Here is a 25,000-nt window from a genome sequence, read left to right on the forward strand (position 1 = left end):
ATATTTTGCGTGTTTGGAAAACCCAGATTAAGGTCAGTGTGTCAATAAAGGGCGACAGGGCGAGGGAAGGGTGTGAAGAGTGAGTGAGGAGTCTAAACATGAATCCCCAGCAGAGCGAGAGATGAGAGAGGAAGGGGGAGGAGATACAGAGAGGAGGTGCGAGGAGAGGTGCGAAGTTTAAATATGAGGAGTGAGTGTTCAAATAATTTGACGCTCACTCACTTTGGTTGAGGACACTGACACTAGATACTCTGACATTAATCATTGAGCAGTATTTAAATACAAGATAGCTGCTAAACTTTCTAACATTTACTTGAGAATATCAAATTTTTCAGGTGTAACTCGCTTAAATAAAAAGATCTTAAACTTTTTAAGACGATGCGAGTTCGGTGAAACAGCGGCCACTGTGGCCACAAGCAGTAATTACATAATTGTGGCACTTAAGACAATTGCATAACAGACATTAGCTGAGCTGACTGAGAGCGAGGGGAATGCAACCACATGCAGGAAACAACACATTACACGCTGATGTGTTTACTATTTGCTTTACTGTTTTAGAAGGTTGAGTCCAGATGTGACAGAGCTTTGTCCACTAAGACATTAAAACACTATATATACTATATAAGTACAGTAAACCTTGTGATAAAACAATTGAAATGTTTAAAACTGAAATTAGCATTAAAATAAGAAGAGTTTTACAGCCTAAAACTGACTATCAGTTACACATTCATATCTACATTATCTAAAGGTTGGTAACATTAGCCACCATAAGCTAAGAAAGGCACATTTCTTTTCAGTCAGAAATCCCCAAAACAGACTTTTAAGACCTCCATTTCTCTCCTTATACTCTTTTGAATAAAATTACGCGAGGACAGGTGTACTGCATTTTTACTCTGGATCAGACTGACACTGTTTCTCCTCTCTTCTTCTTTAGCTCAACACCTTCCAGGCAGTCATTGGTTACGACGAAACTGACTCATACGTTCTCTTCCTCTATCCTAAAGATGGCCTGAACTTCTTTGGGACCAGACCCAAGGTAAACTGCTTAGAAAATTAAGTCTCTGTATTTATCTAAGTCCTGAAAAAATATATTTATATATGTGTTTTCTGCTTTTAGGAGTCTTATAATGTTGAGATAGAGCTTCCTGCTAGAGTTGGTTTCAGCAGAGGAGAAATCACATATCTGATCTTCTCCCGAACCGAGGGACCTTACTACAGCGTCACCAGCGATGAACAGAGTGTTAAAAACCTCTACCAGTAAGTAAACCACCTTCTCTAATATCCTAAAAACAATAGCTGACAAACGCTGTAATTAATCAGAGAATTAGTCGTGTGCAAATAGTGACAAATTGTATCTAAGTTGAGCACAAAAATCCCTTCTAACAAACAAATGAAATACTTAAGTAGTGTACAGGATAGTATGGTTTGCTATTGTTCAAATTCACTGTTGGCTTAGAGTTAATTGCCTCCAGTGTGAGTGCCAGAGTGTGCTGTACACCTGAAAGAAATTAACCTTTTAAAAGGTGTACACAGGTGTAATTAATAACACGTCTAACGACATACACACACACAGACACACTGGACTGTGGGCGTACACTCATTACTTTGCTCCTCTCCAGGGTCGGTAATACAGGAATACCAGGTGTCTGGCTTTTCCACACTGGGAAGCGTTACTCTTTCGACAATATTGTTCCCGCATCCATCGGGGGCCTCCTCGCTACTCCGCCCCACGGAGAGTACGGCATCTCCCTGGTAATGTTGTTTTTCTGTGTGGTTCCAGTTTACAGTTTACAGTCAGTAGTTGTTTCACTGCAGAAAACTCCTCTAACTCTGTGTCTGCTCCCAGGAAACCACCACCCCTGAGTACGATGACTATGCAGACAACGGCTTCGACCCCAATAACCAAGAGGAAGAAGATGATGACTACCCCCTGACAGGTGGGGAGCCCGCATTCCATCCAAGCCCTGACCCTCCTTCTTCCCCTCCAGAGGATTCAGGTCGTCAGGCACCGTACGGCAGTGAAGATATACCTCTGACCTCTGAACCCAGGTACAACTTAGAGCCAGCAGAGAGGCAGTACGCTCCCCTTCATCCTCAAGAGACCGTCCCAGAGAGAGATGCTGAGCAGCCCCAGGAAGAACAGGTAACACTGGAATGTTTCCCTGCATATTACATCATCATGCTAGACAAACAAACTATTGGATAACTCTAGTGTATATTACTGAGCCAGAATCTGTTTTTTACTGGTATTTGTGATGCTGTTGCTAAGCTACAAACATTTCAAACCTAAAAGACTGTCTTTTTGTGTTATGTGACACTAGTTCATGCAATTGATGGAGAGAGCAGCGCCGTATGGCAATGTGTTCAAATTCTCTGAAAGCTTCATTTACTGCAGTGGTTACTGAAAAAGCAGTGGTATGCTATCATGACTGTCAGAGTTTTGTAATAATTTTGAAATTTTAGTAGCTTCTTGTCAGTCCTGTGGTTATAATGGAACACTGTTTGGAAATCAGTATGATGTATGTCAACAAAACGCTGCCATGACAAATCATGACACCTACATACTGTATACAATATTTAAGATGTGCGCCAATCATCTGGTTTATAGCATCTGGAGACAGTTAAAAAAATCTCAGCTTGGCTCTCAATGACAACAGGAAAAACATATTGGAAGCTAAACACAGTGCCCTTTATCTCCCTGTGTAGCTTCCTCTGGAAGTGGTGGATGTCTACCCCCCTCACAGAAATCATCCCCCCAGAGGTCACGTAGTCGACGTGGATGAGGACGACGTTGATTTTGACACAGGAGGAGGTAAGAGTCGAACCTTTATATATGTCGTTATCTTAAAAACGTATGAAAAGGACGGCCGCTGGGAGGAACAGGAGGGTAACCCTACCTCGCCCTCTGCGGCGGAGCTGCTCAGCAGCTGGCAGCACAATACTGCCGTTGTGCTGGGCAGCTCCCAGGTGTGTGTGTCCAACACTCCCTCCCCTGCAGCTACTCCTGTAGGCTCATGCCGTAAATTAGAGTGTGTTCTCAGTCAGTTAGTTACATAAGTCTGTGTGTGCAAAAAAATTGTCATTTAGCTGAATTTAGAGTGATGAAAAACAGTTTTTTAATTAGAACATTCAAAGAAGTATGTTTTAGGCAAGTCTCTCAGTCATTCAATTATCTTTGCCTGTTTTTAGGATTTGTTTTGAAGACTTAATATACTAATAAAATGAGGATATTTTTAAAGCAAGTGTGTGTATTTGTGTGTGTGTGTGTGCAAATATCAAGAAAAGGGCATTATATTCCAATATGCACAGCTCCATTTTTCAGTGCTGTCGTGGATTTAATGTTTATAAATGTTGGACAGGACAGAAATACACTTTGTGATATTGGTATGTGATTTTCCCACCACAGCATTGGCACGTTTGTGTTTATGGGTGTGTGTAAAAAAAAAAAAGCACAGTGACTTGTCTCTTGTGTGTTTGCATTTGTGTGTGTGTGTTTGTGCAGTTGTTGAGAAAATATACTGACATCCTGTGTGTATGTGAGAGAGAGAGAGAGAGAGAGAGAGAGAGAGAGAGAGAGAGAGAGAGAGAGAGAGAGAGAGTGTGTGTGTGTGTGATGCCCCTGTAGGATGATAGAATGCTGCATTTTAATCCCAGATCAGCTATTTGCCAAAAACACAGAGATACAAGCAGAGAAACTGGAGAGAGCAAAGCACTCATTTGGTAGTTATGTAAGTTACATGTGGTGTTTTGAGTCCAGTAAAAATGACTACAATCAGGATTTTGACAAGTTACAGTAACAGATCCAGGTTTCAGTGTTTGCTTTGCATTTACATGAAACGCTTCATTCTCTAAAAATGATATTGCTTGTGAGACTTTCTTAGTTTCAGCGGTTTGAGAAAAGTTGGTAGAGACAACATGTAATTCGTACTTTGTTCAGCAATAGTGACTGCCATTTTCCATGCTGACTCTGCAGTTCTTTTTCTGTTTATTACAAATCAGCAACAGAGCGCATCACTTCCTGTGTGTCAGAAGATATTTTAAGGAAAAAGTCGACCAAGTGTTTAAAGCACAGCACATGTAGACGCTTCTATTTGCTACATTTACTGTAGATAGAATCACTGTTGTGTTACATAGAAGGTTACTTTATCAGTTTAGTGTGATGGGTGTGTGTGTGTGTGTGTGTGTGATGGGGGGGGGGGGGGTCAGTGGTTGTGGGAGGCAGCACTGTAACAGCTGGTTTCTTTCCAAGAACTGCTTGTCCATCCATCCTTATATGGAAACAGTGAATGCTGTCTCTCTGATATTTTTCCATTTCTTCTTTCCAATTAAACTGAACTTTTATTTGAGGGAAGAGAGAAGATAAAAGTCATCGAGATCATATAAAATCAAGAACAATGTAGATAACAATCATGCATTCATTGTATTACGGTTATGATGCAGAAGAATAAAAATATCCTCTTATTTCTCCTCTCTCTCTCTCTCTCTCTCTCTCTCTCTCTCTTTCTCTCTCTCACAGTGATTCACTACACCACAGAGAACAAGGAAACATGTGCCAGGTATGTGAAGACTAACATGACTCATGACTTGATTAGGGACTGTATGAAAATGATTTGGATGGGCGGAGGGCTGAACCTTTTTTTATTTTCCAAAAAAGGAAGAATTGTTCATATTTATTTTAATCTTCCCTTTGACCCAGAGAAGAACTGCAACCCTGCCCAGCATATCATACTGTAATAACAAAGCATGATGAATTTAAACATTCAGTATCTTAAAAGCACATTCATTTTAACAATGTGCACCACCAAGACATGCATAAATAAAATGAGTAATTTGCTAAAAGTAAGGTGCCATTATAAAATGATGCTCCCCTCCCTTATCATTTTCTTAGTCCCTTACCACTCCTAAAAGGATATTAATAGTAATGTTAGTTGAAAAAGTGGATTTATTCCACCCACATTTTTCTCTTTCTCTTTCTCTCTCTTGTTGCAGATTCCAACAGCAGTGCTCCCAGAATGCATTTTGCTCAGACTACCCCACAGGCTACTGCTGTCACTGCCAGGCTGGCTTTTATGGAAATGGACGCCACTGTCTACCTGATGGTTAGAGCATCACCCTCAACTCACTCTTTCATATTCTTGTCAGATTTTTTACTCTAGTAAACCCCTTTTTTCTTCAAATGCTAAAATTTTGTTTCATTATACAACACTGAGGTGGTTTCTTGTGTAATCCCTGTCCTGGTCTTCAGGTGCCCCCCAGCGTGTTAGTGGTAAAGTGAGCGGTACCCTGACTGTAGGATCCACTCCAGTGGAGCTGAACAACATTGATCTCCATGCCTACATCGTGGTGGGAGATGGGAGAGCGTACACTGCCATCAGCGAGGTAGGAGTCTGAAACATTTCCACATATTTATGCTTACATGAATGTAAAAATCTACGATATCCAAATTATTATATCTCTGATTCTGATTGGTCAGGTACCCGAGCCCGTGGGCTGGGCTCTGATGCCAGTTGCACCAATCGGAGAGCTGTTTGGATGGCTGTTTGCTCTGGAGCTGCCCAACAGCCAAGCAGGATTCAAAATCACAGGTAAAAAGTTTGTGTGTGTGTGTGTGTGTGTGTGTGTGTGTGTGTGTGTGTGTGTGTGTGTGTGTGTGTGTGTGTGTGTGTGTGTGTGTGTGTGTGTGTGTGTGCCTCATGTTGTGGGGACAAATCTGTTTACACATTTGCATAGTGTAAATCATGGTTTAAAGTTAAGGGCAGATTAAAAATGTACCGAAGTTAATGTCCTCTAAAGTGATGGAAACGTGTGTGTGTGTGTGTGTGAGTGTGTTTGGGTCAGTGTGTTGCCTTGTACATTTTGACTCTTGAGCACATCTGTAGCGAGATGAGGGAACTCCTCTATAGCGAGGACATGTTGTTTATGTGTGTGTGACTGGTCTCCCAGCCAGCTGTATTGTCTCCAGGGATGTGATGTGATATCAAGCTTCCACCTCCCCTCTATAATAGGAAGCAGCTGTGTGTGTGTGTGTGTGTGTGTGTGTGTGTGTGTGTGTGTGTGTGTGTGTGTGTGTGTGTGTGTGTGTGTGTGTGTGTGTGTGTGTGTGTGTGTGTGTGTGTGTTTTACTGATGTAAGGACTGCAGTCATTCTCTTTTTTATATGTAACTGCTTCACTGTGGTTCTGTCTGTAATAATGTGTATTGAAACAACATGAACAAAAGATGTACTGATTGATTGATTGATTGATTGATTGAAGGTTTGATGAGTTGTGTAATTGTGTTACCAGGTGCAGAGTTCATTCGCCGTGCAGAGGTGATCTTTTACCCCGGCAACGAGCACCTGTCAATCATCCAGACAGGCCGTGGCCTCGACGACCACAATCACCTCACTGTGGATACTCAAGTCAGCGGCAACGTGCCTTTCATCCCCCCTGGAGCTGAAGTTACCATGGAACCCTTTAAGGAGACCTACCAATACTACCCATCTGGTAACCATAACAACCACAAGATTTCATACATTGTAGATATGTAATTTTGGTGGCCCTTGATTGCCTAAAACCTCTTCCTGTTTCTGTCTGCAGTTGCCACCTCCACCTCAGTGAGGGAGTTTTTAGTCGTCTCAGCAGAGCGAGGGTCCGAGTCCTTCTCATTCCAGCTGAAGCAGAACATCACATACCGCGACTGTCGACACGACAACCACGCCCCCACCGTGGAGACACTGCAGATCACCATGGAGAGGGTGTTTGTGATGTACGTCAAGGAAGAGCGGATCCTGAGATACGCCATCACCAACAAGATCAGCCCAGTCGGAGGTGAGTCAAAGCGAGGTTAGACGGATACACCGCCTGCAGATGTTTGGCTTTTACTATAAACCAGATGTGTTCCAGTCACTGGAAATGATAGTTACTGTGGAACTCATCAATACTGCGATCTTAATCTCTTTGCCTGATTAGGATTCTGCGTAAGTATTTAAAAATATGGTATCATTTATCTAAAATAACGGGATTTAACATGTAATGTGCGCTCTTCCAAAAAGGTCTGAATGTTGTTTCAGAAGCTTTACCACCCTCAGGAGAGCAAAACTGTGATGGAAGACAAAAGTTAATCATTCCCGAATGTCAGTCCGCTTTTAAGTCAGCTGTAATAAAAATACATCATAATGAAAAACATGCACAGGAGACAGAAACGGTCATATTACAACAAAAGAAATAACAACAACAATAAATAAAAACACTGAATAATAATAAGCTCTGAATAAGAACATGTGGACTTCAGAAGAATTTACACCACAGTTCCAAACCAATTTGAGAAATGCTAAAATATTCAATATAAGTACATTTATCATCCTTGAAATTCAGAAAACAGGTCACATCTGAAATGAATGTACAATATGATTAAAACACATGACTGCAATCTTGTGTGAGGGTTAGACAATACACACAATACTGGCAGGCTGATGTCTTGCTTTACAAACAGCCAACAGCAGCCTCATTATATTAAGAGGAGGGTCTCAAAGCGCCTGCCAAATCCACCCCAGACCATCACTGTCAATCATGACCGTGCGAACACACATTGGAGGCGTTAAGAACGTGAGGTTTTCTCCTCCCAGAGCCCCCCCATCTAGCAACCAGACCAGACCTCCCTAGTAATTGTTGCAACACTGCCACAGAAACCTCAGCCAAACCACTGCGCTGAGTCGGAGAGTTGGACCGCACCGCTTCAGACACACACGCTGAATGCTGGGGGGCTAGTTATCCACTGCAAACCCTAGAAAAGAAAAATGTCTGCCTGTTACCTCTGGGTCCACCGTCTACCCAAAAAGCTCCAGACACACCACGTTACGGATCATTCCAACCAGCTGTGTTTGAGTACTCGACTAAATATGCACAAGTTTGGCTCGTTCATACAGATGTTGAAACTGTCCTGTAAAACGAGCTGGACGAGCAGGCATGTTCAGTGAGATGTGAGCTTGAGGACAAACAAACAGATAACAGGAGCGTGAAGAGAGAAGAATCTTCACTTCTTAATACTTCTGGTCAGTTTTTGGGTTTTGTGGTACCAGAACTCAAAACCACAACCACTAAACTTTGTATTTTGACCAGATTTGTTTAATTCTGTGGCATTATATCACAAAATGTGTGTTTTATGAAATTCAAACACAAACATTAACAAAAAAGAGGTATCAGTTGATTTTCACACATTATAGAGACAATTATATACATCATATACTGTAAGTGTGTGTGTTTGTGTGGTTGACAGGTATATGGAATCCTTTTCTATTTATGTCTCTGTGGTAGTTAAATCTTTATTGCCTCCGTGTGAGTGTTAAATCCAGCACTAGAGCCAGTTTCAGCCAGAGAATGTGTTGGATCCCAGTCAGCGGTCATTCAGTTAAGCCAATGACACAGCTTTCTTTTTAATTCTATTTTATTAGATCACTTTTCTGTCCCTTTTTTCCTCCTTTTGCTTCATTTTGAACTCCTCATGCACTCATCTTCTCACCAGATACCAGCAGAAATAAGGAAAGCTTATACAAACATGGGGATGTGTGTAGATATACAGCATGAACATATGTCGTGTTCTTTCTCTGTCAACACGCAGCGCTAATGCTTCCTTTACTCTACTCTCTTCTTGTTTCTGATGATGGAAACCAGACAGTACCTGTGTACCGTCCAAATATTTGGACAAATTCTACTTTGATGCTTCGGCAACTTTCTTCTTAAAACCTTTATGCCAATAAAGCCTCTTTGAATTGAACTGAAAATTGACAGAATACCTCAATAGATGCAGAGGAAAGAAGGAGATTGAAGATTGGATTGGATTTTTTTTTTCTCCTTTCTTCCAGTTTTTGAATCCAGACCAAGTTTCTGTCATTTAGATGTCAACACGTTGATTAAAAACGTCATGATGACATGTCTCGCACGTGCACACGGACACACACACACACACACACACACGCATGCGCATACACACACTGGTATACCCAGAGCACAGCTGGAAGAGCTTTTGGGGATCAGGGGTTTTGTAAACACGGGTTAAGTTTTGTGTGTGTGTGTGTGTGTGTGTGTTCATCAAGGGTCTTACACTTTCTGGGAAATAATATCCAAGCCAATGACAGATTTTCAAGGAAGGGGGGTTGCCGGGCAGAATAGCTGCTCCGTGATGTCATGAGAATCATTGAACTGATAGCAGAAAAAAAGAGAGAGAGAGAGAGTGATAGAAAACAGAGAAAAAAAAAAGAGATAATTTACCAGACTTGAGTATGTGTTGTTTGCTGTATCCTATTATCGCCTCATTTCCACATGGGGGTGATTAAAGTTACATCCAGTCTTTATTGCTTCCTACAGTGCAGTCCTGCTCTCATTCATTTCACTTTAATTAACTTTCAGGGCTTCAGATTCAAAATAAAATCTTTACTTTGTTGTAGATAACTTCTATCTATTATAACTTATCATATCACAGTATATTTTTTTTAAAGGAGTAGTGAAACTATGTAGTATTACACTCATATGAAGCTAGGAGGTTGTTCTTTGTTTTTGCTTTATCTCCTTTTTATAGGATGGTTGATAGTGGGAAAGTAGACAGGAAATGAGGGGTGAGAGTGGAACATTGCAGGTATGCGGTATGCACCTTTAACCATTTGGTAACCTGTATGCCCAAGGCTGAGAGAGTCTTTTTATTCTTTATTTTTCGAAGAATGGTCAAAATTGTCTTTTAGTCCCTAACCCAAGAGGCTGGATCCTATGTTTCCTATAATACAAAGTAATAGTATCTTTTATTAAACCTTCTCTGTCTGTTAAATGCTCACATCTTTCTTGTTAAGTGCTCCTTTAAGGCACCATGTAGAGCTATTAAACTCATGAATCTATCAAAACAGACATTCTGGATTATATTTTGTTTTCTGCTATAGGGCGTCTTTTTTCCATCTTTTATTCAAGGGTGCGGTGTTTCAATTTGAGAGCATGATTTATCGATTGCAGATTTTGTCTTTCTCCCCCTTGCACTCAAATGTCTCGTTTTGTTGTTCGCACAGCTTCAGACTTTCTCCTCACACCCTGGCTGCTTATGTGCACTTGAAATGTTTGCTCTTAGATTTCTGCTCTTAGATTTTTTTATGTGATAACCGTCAAAATCCAACAACCAATAAAATCCCACGTGTTGAATTACAAAATCTGAATGTGAAATCAATAAATCACGCTCTCAAATTGAAAGACAACGCTCTTGAATAAAGATAAGCCCCCATAGTCTGCTAACTAACTGCTTTCATTGCTTTCAACACTACATTACTATTAAATGTCAGGCTGTTTCAATGTGGTGGTTAAAGTCAGTGATGATAGATAATGTTGCATTAAGCGAGGGTCGTTGGATTTCATGGGTAGGCAGTGCACCTTCAGACATTACTGTTATATAGTTACACCCCTGTAAACTCTCTGTGTGTGTGGGGAGGGGGTTTATAAAAAGCAACAGGTGGGAAACTGCACTCATCGCTTTGATGGTATATATATGTGTGTGTGTGTGTTCTCCACCCCTCTCTCCTTCTTTCCTCCTCTCTCTCTCCCGCTCTCTCTAATTATCCCTCAGTCTTTTTCTCCCATCCATGAGTATCTCGCCCTCTCATCTCCCCTTCTTCCCGGCCACAGTCGGGACTTTGAAGAGTCTCTCTCTCCCTCTCCCTCTCCCTCTCCCTCTCCCTCTCCCTCTCCCTCTCTCTCTCTCTCTCTCTCTCCATCTCTCTCTGTCTTTGATAATGAGCCAAAATTGGTCTCTGGCCTCAGGAGATGGAAGCAAGCTGTGCTTAATGTCTGTGTGTTTGATTTTGTTTAGGTATAAGTGTGTATCGTCGTTGTTGTTGTTGTTTGTGGGAAGATACCCCTGATGGTGAAGAAAAAGCCCATCCTAAAACACTTTAAACATCATTAAGAACAGATAATACTGATGCGTAGTTTGTTTTAATGGTGGATTATGTCATTGTGGATAACTGACTACATGCAGACATTATAATCTAATGTGCACCTCTGTTGGCTGGGCATTTCCCTTAAATAGATGTAATGCAGACTGTACAGACAGTGTGCCATATTTGGAATGATATTTAGATGGTGTTGCGTGGGTTCTCCAATGAAAACCATACTAATGTTGTGTTTTTGGAGAAATATTTAAACCATGTCACAACAAAGTGAAAATTCAGACATGTGGTATTTTTTTTTATATTAAAGGAACAGTAAACATGACACCAGAATATTCCTTGAATTTAAAGTAAAACCCATTGGAATGATGTAGAACTGTAATTTCCCCTCGAAACCAACAATAATTAGACGTATTTACAGCATTATTTAAACCGCCCTTCAGAAAAGCACTCGCACATTGAAATTCAATTAAAAACTGTAAACATCATTTCAGCAGAGTGTAAATTTTGAGGTAGAGACGAGCCGTGTGTTACTTTGTCATTAACATATTTGAAGTCTCTCACATTCTTTTATAATTATTTCCAGTGCTTTACTTTACCGTGCTGTTTTTTTTCCCTCTCTAATTTTCCAGAAATTAGTCTGAGGATTGTTTTTGAAATAGCGGTATGAGGAAAAACCCTGAACACACATCCGCTCACTCATCTCTGTCTGTGTGTCGCCCCCTCTCTCTCTCTCTCTCTCTGTGTCTCTCTCCCTCTCTCTCCCTCTCTCTCTGTCGTGTATATGTGTGTCTAACCCTATCCATATGTTGAATATTGAGAACATGAAGGGAGTCACTTCCTAAGAGGAAACCGTCTTATGGGAATTTGTCTGGAGTGATTTTTACATGTGTGTTTGGTTACGCTGTCCTGTAATCACCGCTGTAATCATGTACTTTTAATGTTGAATAATCCAGAGCTCAATTAATCTTAATTCAGGACATTTTGAGCGCTGCAGAGTCTGTGCAGCGGTGGAGTTTATTTTTCTTGCCGTGCGTCTCTTTTATTGACATGATTCTGTGATTGTGCCGACTTTTTTTCTTCCTGTGTTTGTTTTTAATCTCTTGTTGTTTTTTCATCATTATCTGTGGTGTTATATCCTCCTTTCAGCACCAGCACTAACAAATGATACAATTTACAAATAGCTTTACGGGAAAAAAAAGTGATATAAATGAAACATACCGTATACCATACTCCTCCCTCATGTCTTTTTAATCTCTCTCCTCCTGTCTGTAGTGGAGCCCACAGAGCCGGAGTTGGTCAACCCCTGCTACGCTGGAAACCACGACTGTGACACCACGGCTCAGTGTATCCCACTGGAGGGCCAGGCCTTCAACTGCCAGTGTGCTACCGGTTATAGAGGAGATGGACGCAACTGTTATGGTATCTTTATCCGTCTGTGTGTCTCTTTCTGTCTTTTTCCCCCCAACTGGCTATACTTTATATGGGCATGTATGTATACGTACATTGCACTGTTATACAGAAAAGGCTTTCCATATACACTGAGCAGCATTATGACAGTGTATGTACATAAAAGAGAGCTTTGCTTATTCTAATGCTGTGTCTCCTTCTCACTGTCTCTCTCTAACACACACACATACCCACATACACGCTTGCAGACAGTGTTAAAGACAGTTCAAGGCAGTGTGTCTGTGTTTCATCAACATGTGTCCATCTAGTGCAGAGGGGTCAAGTACAGGCTGGATGGAAGGAATCATCTGTCTTCTCCTCTGTTTCTCTTCTCTTCTCAGCCCTCTCTCGTATCCCACCCTGCCTCACCCACCTCCTTCAGCCCTCTCTCGTATCCCACCCTGCCTCTCCCACCTCCTTCAGCTTAATTCTCTTAGTTAACAGGGTCTTCCAGGGCTTGAAGCTGGTGCGTAGCCTGTCATTAGCCCAGCAGCATGTCTGTCTCTCCTGCTGACTCCACTAGGAAAGCCCCGGGCTCGGCTCTCTGTTCCCATGACTGGGCCTCAGTGTCTCTTTCTCTGGTCACATAATCTGCGTGTGGTTTTGTCCTTTGTGTTGCAGCATACACTTAAGAATGCAGTCTAGGGTCCAGGTGTGGAGTTACAACACAAACACGCAGGCACATATACAATGCACATGCACTAACAGCACCAGTAATGACCCTTAATTACAGCTTTTATACTCGTATACACACATGCAACATGTTACATGTTTAGATGAGGGATTCCTGCTGTACAGGCTTATACGTTGACTCATTTTCTCTCTCCTTCTCTCACTGCAGACATAGATGAGTGCGCTGAGAACGTGAACACATGTGGTGCTCATTCTCAGTGTGTGAACCTACCTGGTAGTCATCGCTGTCAGTGCCAGAGCGGTTACGAGTTTGGCTACGACGGGCGTACCTGTGTTGGTAAGTTGCAACGAGTAGAAAGCGCCAAAGAAAAGACTCTACACACATCTGCATGACTACAGGGGTTTGAGTTTTCCACTCACTGTTACCATTTAGCTCCAAGATAGTTGATCATATTCACTATCTTGGCTTAGTACGTGCGCACGCTGATGTAGCACAGCTGAGACTGATAGGAATGTTATTCGATATGCAGGTATTTGATCATAAACCAAAGTACTGGACAAATCAAAACTTATCACACTAAATGTATCATTTGCCATTTCACTAAAAAACCACAAATATCATCATGGTAGCACTAGAAGAAAAGTCAGGAGATTACTAGAGTCATTAGGCTTCATCGTCTGTGCACAAAAGCGATCCATAGCGATCCATCCAATAGTTACTGAGATATTTCAGTCTGGAACAAAGTGCCAACATTGCCATCAGTAGAGTCATGTCTGTTCCCAGTAAGACAACTGTTAAATCCCCCAGAGCAGGATCACCCAACCCCCATGTGTTTGTTGAAACGGTTTCAACACATTTCAACACCTGTTAATTATTTTCTAAAATTAATGACAAGCCAGATGTAGCAGTCTCTCATATTACACTGAGCTCCAAATCTATGTCAACAAAGTTATTTACCAAAGCCACTTAAGATACTGGCTACAAAAAAATTCAACAAAAAACACTAAACATGCAGCTTTCTGTGTAATTCTCATACAAGTGATGCCCTTTAAAATAAGGTCTCTGTAAACATATACTTTTTTTCCCTTTTTTTTTTTTTACAACGTGTCATGCTCCCATCTTCATCCTCGTCACATTTTGTATTTAATGGGTTGGTTGTCAGTTCCACTTGTTGATCACAAAAGGGATGTTCTAGAGATGTTCACGTTCCAAAAATGAGCTGAATATTTGGAAGAGACCCACATATTTGTCCAAGCGCAGGCATAACTTCTCCTCCACAACAGTAACGCACAGCTGCAAGACCTAGGAAACACAGCGAGAGGGGAGTACGGGTGACAAATGTGAGAACACGAGGTGGAATGAGAGCACTAATGTGAGAAAGAGAGGGCGAGATTAGACAGGAGAGGGGGTGAAAGTGAGAGACAAATAGAGTAATGACACAATGTGTGTTTTGGAATGTGTGTAGGAGAGAAGTCCTGCCAGTGCCTGTGTGTGTGCGTGTCCTCCTTTCACCCATCAGTCTGAACTTTTGATGAACTTACCTAAAACCCTCCCTACCTCCCTCCTTCACTGCTAACATAATGTAAAGTCTTGAAATGATCCAAAACCACAAACTAAATACCGCGGAAGTGAATTATTTCCAGCCAGCAGCAACATATCATTTCACATATCACCATACATTTGCGGAGTTTACATATATTTTCAATTTGAGGACTTATCTCTATGCAGTTTATTTCTCTTCTCTTCTTTCTTAGATATAGATGAGTGCAGCTCCTCTCCATGTCATATCAATGCCAGGTGTATAAATAGACTGGGATCTTTCCAGTGTCAGTGCCAGCCTGACTTTTATGGAGATGGTTTCTACTGTTCCCAACAGGAAAGTTAGTGAAATCACCATTACACTCAATCAATCAATCAAACTTTATTTATATAGCAGCTTTCATACAGGTTAATGTAATTCAAAGTGCTTTACAGTTGATTGACAAGCTGATAATAAGACCAAGTGACAATATAAAGAAAAGGAATACAAATCAGAACAAATAACAAATTAATATAAATATTTAAAATAATAGACAATAAGATAAAATGTAAAAGTTAAAGTAAGACACTAGGTTAAAATAGATTAAAGGGGCAAAACAAAAGAGTAAAACTTAATAAAAGACACACTTTAATAAAAGCTAGATTGAAACTAGGTTAAAAAGTTGATTGAAAGACAAAAGAAACATGAATAAAATTGTTGTATAAAATGTATACAGTGATTATACTGGTGCATGACTGACTATTGTTGCAGTAGGACTCTAATATACTCTATAAACACAGAAATATCTCTTTGGGTTGTAACTATCAGTCCTACTTGGATACTGTTTTATACGGTAATGGGTCATTATTGTTTGTCCAGTTAAATTCATTTCAAATAAAAGTTGACCTTAATTGCAAATATGCAGTATTAACAGCAATACATATGTCAAATAGAAGGTATGGGTGGAAAACAACAGAATATACAGTACAAATATACGTTTTTCATTTGTATGTGTCTACAGGACCAACAAATCGACCAAAGAGTCAGTGTGAGCAGCACAGAGATAGTCTGCAGAGTGGAGCGGAGCATGGTGGGAGACCAAGTATTGGAGCCTTCATCCCTCAGTGCGACTCTGACGGACAATACAGATCACTGCAGGTAGGCACAGAGCAGTAAAGTGTGTGACTGACTGATAACTTGAGTTGGGCGATGTACTGATTTTGAAACATTGAATAATTCGTCGCAGTGCCACGGCTCCACTGGACATTGTTGGTGTGTTGACAGTAGGGGGCAGGAGAGAGCAGGAACCAGGACTCCACCTGGTACAGCACCGACAGACTGTGACAGACAAGGTGAGGAATACATTGACTGACACAAACACTGCCATGACAGCTTTTATCACGAACATGAAATGACGAGTCATACTTGATGGCAACATGTGTGTCAAAAGTATTAACTTTCATCTTCATCTCCTCAGTTGAACCAGATCGTTTCAGAACTCGGTGTCAGGAACACAGAGACAGCATACAGACCACCAGCCCAGAGGGGTATCCTATTATTGGAGTCTATGTACCACAGTGTGATGATAGTGGAGAGTACACACCACTGCAGGTTTGTGACAAATGAAGAGTTTGGAAAAGTCTTTTAAATCATCTATAACTAAAAGAAAACAGATTGATTTTTTTCAATACTTATAAAATATATTGTCGTAATTATTATTGCTAACATTATTAATTGCAGTGCCACGGTTCCTCTGGACAATGTTGGTGTGTGCACAGTAGCGGGCAGGAGAGAGCAGGAACCAGGACTCTACCTGGTACAGCACCCAAAGACTGTGACAGACCAGGTGAGGAAACCATTGCATCCTAAAATGTAACGATGTGTGTGTACTGATTTCTGAGTTCTTCAACAACCAATAAGGTCCGATTTTGCACAATGACAAAATGTAATCTTGGTACACAGTGATTTTAGGCTAAAACCATTTACAATAAAGTACTTCAGTCATCTAGTCTTTCCCAATCACATAAAATGTTCATATATGCAGATGACACAATCCTGGTCCTTGCTGGTACCACATCACCAGCTTAGCCTTAGTGAATGGACTGGACACCAGTTTCCACTTTTTATTTGCTAATCAAATCAGACACATTGTCTTTACACCTACTATATGAAGACAATATGATGGAATCAAAAGATGAAAAATGTATATATATTTGAAGAATATGCACGGCAGGGAAATCAAACATTATTCTTGTTTGTGGTTGCTTGTTTTTCACTGGGGACACATCATTTTGTTGTACTGCTTGTTGAATTCATAATTTTCATCTTGATTATTTCTTAATCTTTCTCCATAGATGAACCAGAGCGCCCTAAAACTCGCTGTGAGCACCACAAAGCCAGCATACAGACCACCAGCCCAGAGGGCTATCCTATTATTGGAGTCTATGTACCACAGTGTGATGCTGATGGACAGTACACACCACTGCAGGTCAGCAGCTGATTATTGATCAATGAATTAAAAGACTAATATTGTTTTTGCATTTAATTTACAATAACATAAAAATCTGCATTAAAATAATACAAATGTATATATTTTAGTGCCATGGCTCCACTGGACATTGCTGGTGTGTAGGCAATAGTGGAGAGGAAAGACCAGGAACCAGGACTTTACCTGGTGCACCACCTAAAGACTGTGACAAACCAGGTGAGACAAGAAACATATACATAGAAAGACAGATCTCTCCCTCTATGAAGCTTCCCATGAGCACTTAGAACTGTTTTGTTATCTGCAGTAACAGTATCAGCATCAGCAGGTGTATTATGTCATGGCTCTCCAAGGCTGTCAACATTGCTCAACATTGACCTCTGAACCCCCTAATTCCTCAACTCAATGACAAGTCAAAGAGACAGCACGTTTACGTGAGTGTGTGTCTAACCTTGTAAGTGGTGTACTATTAAGGTCATAGCCTTGGAATGCCTGGAAAAACAGGTGATATCACTGCGAGAGGGTGTGTGTGTGTGTGTGTGTGTGTGTGTGTGGTGGGAAGTTGAAAGTATAGGATGACAGAGTGAAAGAGTAATGTGAAACCAAAAAAATATGAGGTAAAAGACATTTGGTGTCTCTATTTTGCTACAAGTTTGCCATTTTTTTTCTCATGTGAACTAAAGGTTGACACTTTTATGATATTTTTAAACCTGTGAGTGTCAGTTAGAAGAAACATTACCTCGGTCATCTCTGTAAAAAGTGTCTTGTTAAAGTGCATTTGTACACAGAAACATAGACCAGTCCACATTCAGTACTAACCTCAAAAGCAATACAAGCAGTAAAGGATAATGTTATTATAATACAAAATGAACTCCATACATTTTATACCTTCAGTTACAATCATTAGGGATACAAACTGATCCTGTTATTGTCCCTCCCTTTCAACCAGATGAACCAGAGCGTCCCAAAACTCAGTGTGAGCACCACAGAGACAGGGTACAGACCACCAGTCCAGAGGGGTATCCGATTACTGGAGCCTATGTACCCCAATGTGATGCTAGTGGACAGTACACACCACTGCAGGTTTGTGAGAAATGAAGGGGTTGGAGAAGTTTTTTTTATATCATCCACAGCTAAAATCTATCTAAGATTCTATACTGTGAGCACTTAGTGAAAAACTAATTAAAATGGCTTGATTTATGGTTTAAAGTCATAATAATTAAATTTTTATGTCAGTGCCATGGCTCCAATGGATATTGCTGGTGTGTGGACGATAGGGGGCACGAGAGACCAGGAACCAGGATGCCACCTGGTACAGCACCAAAAGACTGTGACAGACCAGGTGAGGAAAAGAGTCTCTCATCAAAATATGTTCTTCATGATTAACATAACACGTCATGACCTAAGTAAAAACAAATCTTCACAATGGAATCGGCTCCTTTGTAAAGCGATTTTTATTGTTTTATGGTCCAGCTAAGCATATTTTGCTAATGTTTGCATTTTCTAATCTTTACAATGAAATCCTCAGATGAACCAGAGCGTCCTAAAACTCACTGTGAGCACCACAGAGACAGCGTACAGACCACCAGTCCAGAGGGCTATCCTATACCAGGAGCATTTGTACCTCAGTGTGATGCTAATGGACAGTATAGATCTCAACAGGTAAAAGCTGGTTTAAATATATGAAGGTGTCATGTGTTTACTCTTTCATTATGGTTAATCTAATTATTGTGTATTTCAGTGTCATGGTTCCTCTGGACATTGCTGGTGTGTGGACAATAGGGGAGAGGAGAGACCAGGAACTAAGACACCACCTGGTACAACACCCAAAGACTGTGACAAACCAGGTGAGACTGTTTTCTAATAGGCTAAGAGGTTAAACAGATGAGTACAGATCCTAGGATATCCAAGAATATCCAGAAATCTAGAATGATATAATTTAATCTGAGGCGGATAAAAAAAAGTTATTGAGTATAAAAAATAAGCTGTTGAGACTTAAGAGAATACCTCATGAGGCCATCCAGATGGGATTTATAGTAGTCTATGCAGCACTTAGTAGAGCTTTAAAAAGTAAACGGCGGCAGCGGCAAGAAGGTTAAGAGTTGTGCCCACATAGCCGAGACATCTATTGTGGAAAGAATTAGCAGGGGGATCAGAACTAAACCATGTTGAACCCCAATAATGAAGATATCTGCTGAAAACACTATGTAGCTCCCAAAATAAGTGCAGCCAGTCAAGGAGAAGACCATATGCCCTAAACCTTTTTAAAAACCTTTTATAAGTGTAAATATGTAAAAGGTCTAAGAGGACAGGACCTGAGGAGAGAGAGAGAATACTCCAACACTGTAGGGTCACGAAGCTAAAACAAGAAGTGAGGTCTTACAAGTTGAACCGTAAAACTGATTTTGTGCTCAAGTGGACTTAAAGATATCTACTAATGACATTTTTCTTACCCAGATGAACCAGAGCGTCCTAAAACTCACTGTGAGCACCACAGAGACAGATCACAGACCACCAGTGCAGACGGGTATCCTATTGCTGGAGCCTATGTACCACAGTGTGATGCTGCAGGACAGTACATACAACTGCAGGTTAGAACGTGGTGACAAACTCATTTAACTGTGATTTACTTGTGGTTTAATATTACTTTGAGTAACTTGAACAGAATTATAAACATTAAAAGCATGTCATTATTGCTCCAGTGCCACAGCTCCACCGGATATTGCTGGTGTGTCGACAATAGGGGGCAGGAGAGAGCAGGAACCAGGACTTCACCTGGCGCAACACCCACAGACTGTGACAAACCAGGTGAGGGGAAGAAGACACTTTACAAGCCAAACAAGGGTGCATCTGTACTGTGGAGTGAGCATGTATTGACTGAACTAAAAACTCTTTAATTCTCAGTTGAACCAGTGCGTCCTAAAACTCACTGTGAGCAGCGCAGAGACAGCGTACAGACCAGCAGCCCAGAAGGATATCCCATCCCAGGAGTGTTTGTACCTCAGTGTGACACTAATGGACAGTATACATCTCAGCAGGTATCACTGATTGTTTAGTAAATCAGTTTTACTGTACATTTTTACTCTATATGTGTCCTCCTTACTCTATGTATGTCTGTTCCAGTGTCATGGTTCCAGTGGACATTGTTGGTGTGTGGACAGCAGCGGGCAGGAGAGACCGGGTACCAGGACTCCACCTGGTACAACACCCAACGACTGTGATAAACCAGGTGAGACCTGTTTAATGCCACTCAAGACCTTAGGCTTTGTTTCATATGAGTCCAAACTATTACAGTGGCCATACCAAGGTGGTGTTAACATCTCAACTAAGAAGCAGGGGTGCTACATCTTAACCCATCATTTCTAAATGCAACTGACAGAATGTAAGATTTTTTTCACATTCAAAGATTAGGATTATCAAGAAAAAAAGGAAAGGAAAGTTGAGTATCATCAGCATAGAGTTGATAGGACTGGATAAGGATCTACAGCAAACTTACATATACAGTTTTGCCAACAACCCTCATGTGTTTTTCTTCAGATGAACCTCATCGTTCCAAAACTCAATGTGAGCACCACAGAGACAACGTACGAGCTGTAGCTGGAGCATATGTACCTCAGTGTGATGGAGAAGGCCAGTACCTATCTCGACAGGTAAAATGTTATTTCTCTTCATACAGAGGTAGATCCTTGTTGTTGTTGTTGTTTTTGTAGTACCTCTTCTTCTTACTAATAATATTGTTTTTAATCATATGAATTTTTAGTGTCACGGTTCCACTGGACATTGTTGGTGTGTGGAAAGGCATGGTCAGGAGAAAACAGGAACCAGGACTCCAGCTGGTGTAGCACCTGTAGACTGTGACAGACCAGGTGAGGTTCTTCATCACTGCTTGACACACCTGGAGTTTCATACGTAGCCATTCAGCCAATGACCCAGGCTACTATTTTGTGTGTACATTTGTAATATCCATACCACATAATATGACATAATGTGATAATTAGCTGTCAGGGCAGGTGCAGCAATAGAGTAACACAATATATTATGTACATCAGAAATGTAACATTTAATTTCCTTGTGGCAAAAGCCATCACTTGATTCTTTTCCTCTCTCTTCCTCTCACCCACACTCTAACGTACACATAGAGGCAGTTCTATAAATTCAAGTCTTGCTATAAATTCCATTTATGACCGTCTGTCCAAACAACTGAAGTGGTCATTTTCATGCTGAGATGAGCTGCCAGCTGTTGCCAGGGCAACCAAACCAAAACAAGGCGAGTTGCCCGACCAGCTGACTGACAGCACAGTGTTACACCCAGCCTACAGAAGCTCCACAGACACACACATGTATGCAGGCTTTGTAATGTAATGTTGCAGACGTGCTTGTAGACGTTTGCTCTGCTTTAAAAAAATCTAACTTATCCAAATGGAGTTTTGATTCATCACCGTCTTGACTCATATTTAGTTGCACTTATTCATTCATGGAAGCGCTCCAGTACAACCACACTCCTCTCTTTTTTTTCCTGGTGGCCGCTGCACTGAAGCCTTATTCAGAGATTTCTCAGTAATAGTTCAAGATGAGGGAAGTAAAAGCATTTCCTGCTCATTTTCGGTTTGGATTGAAACTCCACCGGTCCAAATTAAGAGCCGAGAAAAGAAAAATGCATTATTTGTGTGGCTTTAAACCCACAATTTGTCCATTTCCCTTGTATTTATGAATGAAATTTGTCCCAAATTTAGCATTTTAGCAGCTAGACTTTTAAAATGTGTGCACTGGCTGCAGTTAGCCTGTATTTAGGTGCACCCACATGAGTAATACAGTTAATTGCTGGCCTATGGATTAAAATATCATCAGTGTAGTGGACAATCTGCATGCTGCTGAATTCTGGAAAAGGACGTCAGAGACACTTGAACCACTAAACTCAAACAGCCATGCGGTAGAGTAAATAGTAGTAAAGCCAAGTGAATTATGAGACTGGATTCCGTCATGCTAACCACGTCTGCAATAAATCCTGCTGGGAAAACGAACTACAGAATATCCGTTTGATTGTTTAATTATCATTCTTTGTTTCTCTTCACCTTTCTGATTTGTCACTCTGTTTCTGTTCTCTTCTCACCCTCCCATCAAATATTATCCTCATCTCCTTCTTTATCCACAAACTGTGAAGTCTCAATATTAGAAATGTACACAGCTAAAATAAGAGAGAGAGGGAGTCCAGTATAAACATTAGCAGAAGCCTAAAGTGGTTTCGGGTTTGGTTTTAAAGCTCTCCTATAAAGTGAGTTATTAAAGGGATTTTACAAGGTAAACAGTTTTGACAAAAGCAAGATGTGTGCGCCTCTTTAAACACAGGGCCTCCCCTACACCATTAATCAAGCACTCCGCCTATCACTGTGATATAAACTCAGCGAGCCAGAAAACACCCCGAGAATATAATAGAATAGACAAAGATGAAGTACGACAGAGTGGCATCTTAATTGTAGGATAAGATTCACTTTTAAAAATGGGTTCGTTTGATTCCTTCCTCCTGCAGCCCCCGTGGGTCCCACCCAGCGCCCCGAGAGCGTGTGTGAGCGGTGGAGGGCCAGTTTGATTGAGCACTACGGCGGGAAACCCGAGCCGCAACAATACCTGCCTCAGTGCGAGCAGGATGGACAGTTCAGGTACACACACACACACACACACACACACACACTGGTTGAAATGGGTTTTTAAAGCCAAATTACTGGAGAGTGAATCTAATTCTGATTGTTCTGCCCTCTCAGTCCAGTCCAGTGTTACAGTGAGAGCACCTACTGTTGGTGTGTGGACCAGGACGGGCGAGAGGTTCCTGGCACCCGATCACATGACGTTGTCAAACCCGCATGTGAGTGTTTTCTTCCACTATTTTCAAAACGACATGTGCTGGTTTTTCACGGCTAATTTATTTCCTTTATTCCATCCAATGTTGGTCTCAGGTCTTCCCTCAGTGGCCCCGCCCACCGTACGTCCACTCCCCCGCCCAGATGTGACCCCTCCCACTAACACTGAGGTCACACTGCTGTACGCTCAGGGACAGAAAATAGGAGCGCTTCCTCTAAACGGGACCAGACTGGATGCAAGCCGCTCTAAAACACTACTGACTTTACATGTAAGATATAATTACATACATCGCATATTCAATATCTAACTCTATGATAGCATAGGGCAGCTGTTGTACAGATGTGGCTGTAATCACATCACTATATGTCATCATTTGATGTTAATGTGTGTCCAGGGTTCCATAGTTGTTGGTTTAGCATACGACTGCAAAGACAACCACGTCTATTGGACAGATTTGTCTGCAAGGACTATCAATAGAGCATCAATGGCACCTGGAGCTGAGCCTGAGATACTCATCAACACGAGTAAGAACACACACATACACACACACACACACACACACAAACACACACTCTCTCACATGTGTTTGGGCCTTCATCTCTATAATAAATGCTGTATTATGTTCTAAATGCTGTCTGTACTTCCTGTAGACCTGGTCAGTCCAGAAGGTTTGGCGGTAGACGTTAAGCGTAGGATGATGTTCTGGGTCGACTCAAACCCAGACCTGATCGAAACCGCCAACCTGGATGGCAGCGGGAGGAGGGCGCTGTTCGACACGGACTTGGTCAACCCCCGAGCCATCATAGTGGTCTCCTCCACCGGGTAAAGCTGCTTTTTTTTGTTTTGGCTTATTTAAATGAACTCCTGTATGACGAAAAATCCACTTACATAAAACTCATTCAGCTTCTTTAAGGCTTGAAACAGTCTAATCTGGATTTTACAAGCACACACAAACCTCTCCCCCTTGAGCAAGAACCAAACAAGCGCCCGCCCGCCCGCATGCTCTCTCTCTCTTAGCGGTCAAGTGTAACTTCCCGGAGATGCTTCACTGAGGCAGAATGAGACGCAGCCGTCACCGTGTCCACAGACATTCTGCTTCTGAAGAGGGCACAGATGGCTCACACGACCATGAAATCAAACTCGGTTAAGTCCTCAGTCAGACGATGAGTCAACTCTGCCTGTGTCTAATCATTAATATGGTGCAACCAATCCTTGTTGAGACTGCTGTCTGCACCAGAGGGATAGGAGAATTGATGTGATTTGGGTTTTTAAGGGTGGAGCGTCCCTTTAAATAACGCATGTTTGACCATTCTTTTTATTGAAGTGACTTTTAGTGCTTTCTATGTGGGTGTTATACTGCACCAAGCCAAGAAAACTACACTGGATTTACTGATGCTATTAATCCTGGACTGTCACACACACACACACACACACACATGAAGCACGAGCCGTCAGCTCTCAAGGAATAACATCTGCTTTACATCATTGCAACTAATCACATAATCAACAGGGATGTGTGTGTGTGTGTGTGTGTGTGTGTGTGTGTGTGTGTGTGTGTGTGTGTGTGTGTGTGTGTGTGTGTGTGTGTGTGTGTGTGTGTGTGTGTGTGTGTGTGTGTGTGTGTGTGTGTGTTCATGTAGTTGATAAAAATGATGATATAATGATACAACATAGCAGCAATATCCCAAATCACAGAACCTCGAGTGTGAGTTTCACATTTTTGATTTGACCATTTATTTTCTGACTGAAAGCTGTGTGTGTGTGTGTGTGTGTGTGTCTGTGTGTCTGTGTGTCTGTGTGTCTGTGTGTCTGTGTGAATGAGAAAGTACCAGTGTGTGTTCTGACAGAAAGCCAAGTCCTAAAGGTAATTACTGCTTTACACGGGTACACTTATGATTAAGCATGTGCTCTGTGATTTCTGAGCCTTCACATGTTCACACACACACACACACACACACACACACTTAAAGAAACATAACCACACACAGGGAAGCGGACAGTGAAATTACATCCACACACATTATGACAATATGTGTGAACATCACATACACGAACATCTGCTCACCCGTTGGTTCAACAAAATGATTAACAATCATAAACACTGTGTGTGTGTGTGCGTGTGTAGCCTGATTGCTCATGTGGTGTGTATTACCTGTAG

At 41.4% G+C, this 25,000-nt stretch overlaps 1 protein-coding gene across 1 annotated transcript in view; it reads left to right on the forward strand.

Moving 5' to 3' along the window:
- The window catches only part of nid2a (nidogen 2a (osteonidogen)), a 38,661-nt gene that overhangs the window by 8,948 nt on the left and 4,713 nt on the right, over positions 1-25,000 (forward strand). The window contains exons 4-37 of the mRNA XM_062414717.1: positions 935-1,036; positions 1,118-1,257; positions 1,620-1,752; positions 1,847-2,143; positions 2,707-2,812; positions 4,517-4,556; positions 4,990-5,099; positions 5,246-5,379; positions 5,474-5,585; positions 6,284-6,484; positions 6,578-6,808; positions 12,175-12,321; positions 13,190-13,318; positions 15,523-15,659; positions 15,748-15,853; positions 15,979-16,112; positions 16,242-16,347; positions 16,865-16,989; positions 17,100-17,205; positions 17,936-18,069; positions 18,223-18,328; positions 18,515-18,648; positions 18,728-18,833; positions 19,444-19,577; positions 19,689-19,794; positions 19,891-20,024; positions 20,110-20,215; positions 20,524-20,636; positions 20,747-20,852; positions 22,514-22,643; positions 22,746-22,846; positions 22,938-23,110; positions 23,237-23,366; positions 23,493-23,664. Of these exons, the coding sequence (XP_062270701.1) occupies positions 935-1,036; positions 1,118-1,257; positions 1,620-1,752; positions 1,847-2,143; positions 2,707-2,812; positions 4,517-4,556; positions 4,990-5,099; positions 5,246-5,379; positions 5,474-5,585; positions 6,284-6,484; positions 6,578-6,808; positions 12,175-12,321; positions 13,190-13,318; positions 15,523-15,659; positions 15,748-15,853; positions 15,979-16,112; positions 16,242-16,347; positions 16,865-16,989; positions 17,100-17,205; positions 17,936-18,069; positions 18,223-18,328; positions 18,515-18,648; positions 18,728-18,833; positions 19,444-19,577; positions 19,689-19,794; positions 19,891-20,024; positions 20,110-20,215; positions 20,524-20,636; positions 20,747-20,852; positions 22,514-22,643; positions 22,746-22,846; positions 22,938-23,110; positions 23,237-23,366; positions 23,493-23,664 (4,481 nt within the window). The remainder of the gene's footprint in view (positions 1-934; positions 1,037-1,117; positions 1,258-1,619; positions 1,753-1,846; positions 2,144-2,706; positions 2,813-4,516; positions 4,557-4,989; positions 5,100-5,245; positions 5,380-5,473; positions 5,586-6,283; positions 6,485-6,577; positions 6,809-12,174; positions 12,322-13,189; positions 13,319-15,522; positions 15,660-15,747; positions 15,854-15,978; positions 16,113-16,241; positions 16,348-16,864; positions 16,990-17,099; positions 17,206-17,935; positions 18,070-18,222; positions 18,329-18,514; positions 18,649-18,727; positions 18,834-19,443; positions 19,578-19,688; positions 19,795-19,890; positions 20,025-20,109; positions 20,216-20,523; positions 20,637-20,746; positions 20,853-22,513; positions 22,644-22,745; positions 22,847-22,937; positions 23,111-23,236; positions 23,367-23,492; positions 23,665-25,000) is intronic.

This window comes from Scomber scombrus, chromosome 24 (genome assembly GCF_963691925.1).
Source record: "Scomber scombrus chromosome 24, fScoSco1.1, whole genome shotgun sequence".
Classification (NCBI taxonomy): domain Eukaryota; kingdom Metazoa; phylum Chordata; class Actinopteri; order Scombriformes; family Scombridae; genus Scomber; species Scomber scombrus.